Source organism: Salvelinus sp. IW2-2015, linkage group LG7, assembly GCF_002910315.2.
Source record: "Salvelinus sp. IW2-2015 linkage group LG7, ASM291031v2, whole genome shotgun sequence".
NCBI classification, from domain to species: domain Eukaryota; kingdom Metazoa; phylum Chordata; class Actinopteri; order Salmoniformes; family Salmonidae; genus Salvelinus; species Salvelinus sp. IW2-2015.
The window spans coordinates 13,681,047-13,688,471 of record NC_036847.1 but is presented as its reverse complement, the minus strand read 5'-3'; the positions used below and the strand labels follow the sequence as shown (position 1 = coordinate 13,688,471).

At 42.1% G+C, this 7,425-nt stretch overlaps 1 protein-coding gene across 2 annotated transcripts; it reads right to left on the bottom strand.

Moving 5' to 3' along the window:
- Positions 1-483: 483 nt before the first annotated feature.
- Positions 484-6,907, bottom strand: LOC139028035 (uncharacterized). 2 transcript variants are annotated; one of them, XM_070444442.1, is made up of 8 exons: positions 6,568-6,907; positions 4,650-4,855; positions 4,237-4,464; positions 3,476-3,880; positions 3,038-3,157; positions 1,988-2,085; positions 1,343-1,440; positions 484-1,156 (listed from the first exon to the last, which is right to left on the bottom strand). In XM_070444442.1, the coding sequence occupies exons 5-8, from the start codon at positions 3,142-3,144 to the stop codon at positions 944-946; spliced, it is 516 nt and encodes a 171-aa protein (XP_070300543.1). In that variant the 5' UTR covers positions 3,145-3,157; positions 3,476-3,880; positions 4,237-4,464; positions 4,650-4,855; positions 6,568-6,907; the 3' UTR covers positions 484-943. The 2 variants fall into 2 exon arrangements, with proteins under 2 accessions (XP_070300543.1, XP_070300544.1); XM_070444443.1 differs by having other exon boundaries at positions 3,476-3,704.
- Positions 6,908-7,425: the final 518 nt, after the last annotated feature.

The following is a 7,425-nucleotide window of genomic DNA, read 5'->3' as shown; positions in this document are numbered from 1 at the left end:
ATTGATGCATGGCCATGGTAAGGGAAAGTTAACCACTATGAAATCTAAAGTACCTTCTTGCTTTCATACTGATCGTGTTTGGCTGCAATCAGACGTTTATGTTTAGTGTGTTTATCCTTTGGGCCTGCATACCACCAATCAGGAGCCTGGTAAGGAGGCTCGTTGCACTGAGAACCGGAGCAGTGAGTAGTAGGATTCAATGATTTGTCTATAACAGAGGTCAGGGGTCATTGGAGAGTGCTGAGTTGACATATTTCAGGTTCCAGCCATGGATGCACAATCACACTCACACACTCTTCCACGTCCAACCATACAAGCACACAAACATACAGTATAAAGCAATGCTCTTGAGTGAAGATGCTTCATAGCTCTTTTCATTCAGCTYAKAGTTTATGGTATCCACTTAGATTACATTTAGGATCAATATGGGGATTTTGATTGATAATACTTATTATTATTTTGGACATTGAATGATTCAATCAATTACACTTGCCACGTGTCACTTTTAATTACAAACTCACAAAATAATACACACTTTCACAAATAAAATAATGACTATTTGTTGAAAACTATTAGTGGAAATTATAGAAATACAATTTTGAAAGTACAGCTTGTCATATTAYAGTGAAAACTACCATCATAAATTCAACTAAACATTCATCTTCTTAATCTGGGACTGCCCTCTTGTGGAATATTTGTCTCAGCATTACACACAAATTCAAATTTCACTGACACAAAGGGATTTTTGTTTCAATACGAATAACACAGCATAAGCACATTTAATAACACAAATATAAAAAGATGCATGATACTCTGACCCAAGATTGGTCTCTACATCTGATTAAATGATTTTCAATTAGCAAGGCTTTTGGAAGTATAATAAACAGTAGTTATATTACCAATAGCACTAGCTAATGCTTATTTAATAATGCTAGGTTTCCCTTCACCTGTTTATTTGTGAGATAGGTAGGTAACTATGTGGTCCCTCGAGCTCCTCCAGGTCATCTAGGAGCAGAGCTGGATGGTTGAGGGAGAGAACATGGGCAGAGTAAACCTGGTGGAGCTGGGCCAGGTTGAACATATACCTGACCCCTGCCAGGTGCCGTAGGTGACCCCGCTCTCTCTGTCCATCCTGGTTCACAGAGACTTTCACCAACTGTGGACAAAGGGACAGGAAAGTGAAGTCATAGCTGTGTATGAGAAATATCAACTTCAAACATATTTWGTTCTGCATTTTTATCCCTGACTTTTGCTGACAATGTGACCCTAACCAGGAAACGCTCAGGGCCATTACTCATTAGTACTTATTACTGTAATTAGTGTAATGAATAATTAGCCTGACCTCAAGAGACTCAGATTCCTCCTTCTCCTCTAGGTCTCTGAGTCGTCTGGTGGAGTGTTCTCTCAAGTTGTCCCACAGGGCCTCAGCACTCACCTCATCTGACACACAATCAATCAATCAAATGTATTTTWTAAAGYCCTTTTTACATSAGCAGTTGTCACAAAGAGCTTTAACGATCCCTAGCCTAAAACCCCAAAGACCAAGCAATGCAGAGAGGGAAGCACAGTGGCTAGCAAAAACTCCCTAGAASGCAGGAACCTAGGAAGAAACCTAGAGAGGAACCAGGCTCAGAGGGTTAGTTCTTCTGGCTACACAACACAATAAATACATAACACAGAGGCACACTGGTCACATGAAAAGCTACAGACAACACACTGCAAGACACTAGATGGCAATAAATACATTAGCAGTGGGAATTAGTCTGTTGAACCACTAGGCTAGATAATGGGACTTTTCAGAAAGGTGAAATGGTGGAAATCACAGTGCTTGCTTAGCTGGGCTGTACCACTTCCTCCCGCTCCAGTTAGAACACACTTGAATGCCTTCTGGAAACYTTCCAACCAGTTGCGCCACCAAAAAAGGGTACATTTGCATACAACATTGTCACCTAAAAGCGAAGATGTACTTTTGTATTATAACAGTTACCTCCCATGTTCTTCATCAGTAGTGTGTACCAGGTGGGTGAGGAAGTGTGGACAGGAGATGGGTTGAGGAAGTACTCAGCTGTCTCCTTCCCGAACAGCCTACCGAGAGACAGCAGCTGATCAAACAAACACATACATACACACACACCATGCCCTCAGTATATCAACCCATACTTTGCATCACACAAACAAACACTTCCGTCCAATTATATTGCCGACATTATATAAAAGCGGATTGTTGTGAAGATTGTATGATACCCACAGAGATGAATTCATGCATTCTGAAACAATGACCTGAGAAGACATACAATTCACACCCATAAACACTAATTCACTAATAATTACTATTACACACACATACATGTAATAGTGTCAGACATGCACACACACATATACAGTTGGCATTGCTGTTATGATTTCAGTTGTCCTTGATGTCCTTTGTTTAATTTTAATTTTTTTAAATTGCATTGTTGTTTGCTGTTTTCTTCTGTCTTTTCCCTTCTTCTCTTTAGTTCATTCTCTTGGTTGTTGGTGCATTGGGGGGGTTCTTGGGGGTGGGGAATGGATTTCATTGTTTTTTTGTTTTTTTTCCTGTGAGGGGGGGGGATTGTGGGAGGGGTCTTGAATGGTTGAGGAACAGCTATTGGGGAACTGTGGGGGGATCTTGGAGGGTTCAGGTTTCACAAGATTGTGATCATGAAAAAGGAAACTGACATATATTTTATATCACTATCATGCACACGCACCCTCACACGTAAGGATGGCTCTGTTGCGGAAATACTGATACATGTTTGATAGTGTCTTGATGCTGTATTGTTTGTCCTTCATGTTCTAATAGTGTAATGTTACTCCTTCCTTGTGTTTTTTGTAATAAATTATTTAAAAATTATTWAAAAATTAAAAAAGAATAATAATTAGCTGTAAGTAAACAGATATAATTGGTACATTTAACATCCACACAGTATGCATATGGTTCCAATATACTGTATGTGCAGCATACAGAGCTACACTCACTTACTTAAACCCAAAGAAACACACGAACATCCAGTACCTGTGCAGGTAGAGGCAGTAGTCCTGTTCAGTTCCAGCCACAGTGTTTGGTTCAGACGGGCTGTGACTGGGCCCCAGAACATCTGTCTCAATACCCTGTGTGCTCATATCGACAGGGAAGCTGAACAGGCACAGGGATGGAGTCCTCAGTCAACACCATATTATTTGTATTTGGTTGAATGTATTAGTTATTTTCTGTCATTTCCAACTCATCTGTCGTCTATAATCTATACCCAGCGTAACAGCAACAAAGATAAACATCAAAGTAATCACACATCAGAGATCATGCACTCCCTCATCTCTCCCGTCTACAGGAAGAATTACACAATCAAATCCCTAGCTGTTCTGTCCTCATTTAACACTGTGCTCATTATCACATGAAATAGAGAGGTGACAGGACCTCACCAATTCAAACAGATAGCTAATATGTAAAACCTACCTCTGTATTAGGTGATGAAAGCTGCTGTGCGGGGCTTTGTGTGTGCGCAGTTTGCTGCTGGGCTGTTTTTACGAAACAGAGAAACGCCTCTGTTTCACATCAGCGGTCAGTGTAGAGACACTGCATCTCTCAGCAGCTCCACAGGGCCCTGTTACTCTAGGGGCAGCGGGTTGTTGTTACGCCCACAGAGAGGTGATGGTTGCCAGGCTGCGGGGAGCACCTGATTCCCCTTGTTGGAAGAGAATACAAAAGCTCTCCTGACTCTCAATCACTCTCTCACTGTCTCACATCCTGTCAGATGGAGAGACCTCCATCTGACAGGATGTGCGTGTGTGAGTCTGTTCCAGTCTAATTATTAACCAAGACTGCGCGCCCAAACTCGCCCTGTTAATCCCAAACCAATCACTAGTCAAAAGGTAACAGAATAAATACATTAGTGAGAGACGACAAGAGAGGGGGTGAGAAAGTCATCTTACATTACAGGCTGAGTAAGACAGAAAGCCTAATGCTTATTGGAAGAAAAACACGACATGCAGTGAAWACCGTAATTTAACAAATTCAGAAACAGAAAGAAAGTAAGAAACCACTAGTCAGATRTGTCACATAATTAGCATACAGATTCTCACATGCAAACACTGCTTTGATCCARTCCATTTTCTCCATGCCAAAATTGTTGTGACATTAAATGTAACCGTTTCAATTAAATGTTAGACCAGTAATGACATATCTCTGCCCCTCTATAAATATATTAAAACATCTACCTAGCCCTAGGCAGAGTTGCCATAACATGAGATTCTGGAGATAGCTGGAACAGTTTGATGGCTGAGGTCTCCCTTTCTCTCTGTGTTGACTAAGAGGTGCCATGCCCCATCAACATAACTGATTTWAAATGGTGCTAGAAAACCCCAGTCCACTCTGAACACCAGAGGAAATCAGTCATGCTGGGAAAAGGCAAAGGTCACAGATCCCAGGCAGCATTTGTCACATCCCTGGAAAGTGGAAACAGAAGGCCAAATTAAAGGCCAGCAATAGTCGAAACAAAAATGTGACTCTATAGTCGGTAAAGAAACGTATGCCCATATAATAGTGTCATTTTGGCTTGGCTAATCTATCAGTGGCTGTGTATCTATCTGTGTGTCTCTCTCCTGTGTCCACTCCCTTGCAGAGCACTTACATAGGTCAGACTGAGGTCGGGAGGATGTGAAGGGGTTACCTCCAGTGGACATTCCCATGGGCTGGTGTCAGTTAGCATTTCCCTCCAAAATATAGGGTGATTGTGGGGCCTTCCCTGCAGTAGCCCCCCGTCATGGGGAGGTGAGAGGACGCTGCACCATGTCATAACAGGTTAGCCACGGGCCGCTGCAGCTCAAAGCAGGGTCCCTGCAAGAGAACACGACATTGAAGAGGAACATACACACCATCACATACAGTATATATTCATTAACTTTTCCATTCCCTCTGGTAATGACATATAGAAACCACGGGCATCCATGTAGGTGAACAAGGAGGATTCATTCCCGGAAAGATGCCAACAATGAGAGATCTGAGGCTGGAGAAAATCTAAAGAAATCTATGGGGCTCATTATTCTCACACAAAATAGAATTATGTCTTGATTAATCACTCAACTAGTTCATTCTCATTTCATTCTCAATCTTCACCTGTGCTCATCCTAATGGATATTCACAGGCAGTGTCTCGCCCCCTAATAACATGCACCACCACTGCCCCACCCTGGGGAGCGTTCTCATCTCCACGTGGTGACAAAGACAGGTTGTGATGGGGGAGGGCAGGAGAGCTAGGGCGGTGGTCTCAAATTATAACGCCCTGGCTACCTGCATGTCTAGTATAGCATTGTGCACAGTATATGGTTAGGACAGCCCCGTTTAAAGTGACCATCAAGACTTGATTATTACTGTTATTTAACCAGTAGCTATCACATATTTGACAAAATGARGCAAAAGTAGGCTACATTTTTCATAATAATTGCACATAGATGGAAGGCTGCAAGAACAAAACAACTGAGAAAATTCTGACAACCTAGTAATTACACACCATAGATATTTCAGTCAAAACCGATCTCTCCCTCTTATGCTGTCAAAAATAATGGTACGGGCAGGGCCTATAATGGTTATTTCGTCTTTTTAATCCTTCATACACAGTATATTGGTCTACATCCTGTTCTGTGCTATTTAATCATGCAAAAGAAAAAAAGTAACTTTGGTTACTCTATGTCCATTAATTAAAAACTATTTGATTTGCACCCAAATGCTGTTCTTATACATTAGAAAAGTGAGTAATTGGACCATGAATCTCATCATTCTATCCTTGTTTCATATATCTATAGACGGAACATCGTTTGTGAAACAGGGAGGGAGATCAATTTCAACTTGGCCTCCATAACTTGTCCATCATACCTGTCCATCTCTCACAAGGAGCAGTTACCACCATGTGAGACCTTAGAGGACCTTCACTAACCACACCCCAGCCTCGGTTACTTTGATTAGTCTCATATATCTATAGTTATAATATCAAACAGAGAAGTTGTCCATCATACCTTTAATGTTAATCTCTCACAATAACCACCATGTGAGACTCCTCTAGAGGCCATGACTATAATCAAACAAACAAACCCGTGTAAGGAAGACAGTGGAGGAGTATTGATTCAAGGAAAGCAATCAACTCTAAAACAACAACACCCAGCTTCAGTTTCTCTCAGACAGCCACCTCTTGCACAGTACAGAGTCCAACACCCTGCACAAAGCCGCAGCATGCCATGGCAACACACACTGTGCCACCCCTGTGACTCACACACATTTCTTGCTGGCACACCACTGGTATTGTTCGGAGAAAAGCCCCTGAATGGTGACCTAAAACAGAACTATCTAATGAACGGCACCTGTGTTTTAATATCCAACTACAGCTCCCTGTAACTCTGTCAATGTGCTATGGTGGATATAGAGGATATAGTCCTTTTTGCCCAAACTGTTACTCTTCTACATGGATGGACACCCATAGACTTCAATGACTTAAATACAACCCCATTTTCATATTTCGCTAGAACTGGATATCCTAGAAGAGAGACATGTACTTACCCCTTGATGCAATAGGCAGGGTGGTGGCGGTGGTGTCTGAGCTTTGCCCCGTGGTGTGGGGGCACCCAGTGCTCCAGAACAGGGCCAGTAACAGTCAAACCACTAAGCAGCTCTGACACAGTGACACAGAAACACTACACTAAAGGGAGAGGGAGGGGGGGAAGGAAAGGGGGGTAGGAGAGATTTAACGAGAGGGACAATACAGAAAAGGACAGTAGAGAACATGGAAGAGATGAGGAAAACTAAAAACTAGAATTTGTGGGAAATTGTTTCAAAGGAGACAGATAGATGGATGAAACAGGCGATGAAGGAGCGAGCTAAGCAACCAGGGTCGTTAAAAGAGAGCATCAAAAAGAGGGAGGAGAGTGAGTAGAGGAGGCAGATCCATGRTGCCCCCTTCACTACACCACGGTACCCCTAAGTGCCCTAGTCCTACTATCACAAGCCTCTGTGAGGCTCCACCCACACAGCTTAAATTAACTCTCAAAATGAGGGTTTCTGAGAAACAATCCCTGTCTGCATCATGCTGCCATATTGCCTGTCACTATAGTAGGCCTACACATACAAGTGACGGACAAACATGTACACAAATAGATTAGACCCCCTCACACACACTACATTGTATATACACTGCTCAAAAAAATAAAGGGAACACTTAAACAACACAATGTAACTCCAAGTCAATCACACTTCTATGAAATCAAACTGTCCACTTAGGAAGCAACACTGATTGACAATAAATTTCACATGCTGTTGTGCAAATGGAATAGACAAAAGGTGGAAATTATAGGCAATTAGCAAGACACCCCCAAAAAAGGAGTGATTCTGCAGGTGGTGACCACAGACCACTTCTCAGTT

Bases quoted from the DNA above. Each gene is read 5' to 3' on its own strand.
- LOC139028035 (XM_070444442.1), bottom strand. From the start codon at position 3,144: ATGAGCACACAGGGTATTGAGACAGATGTTCTGGGGCCCAGTCACAGC. The intron at 1,441-1,987 runs GTAACTGTTATA...ATTGTGTGTCAG, and splicing joins ACTGATGAAGAACATGGGAG to ATGAGGTGAGTGCTGAGGCC. The intron at 1,157-1,342 runs GTCAGGCTAATT...CTTTGTCCACAG, and splicing joins AGGAATCTGAGTCTCTTGAG to TTGGTGAAAGTCTCTGTGAA.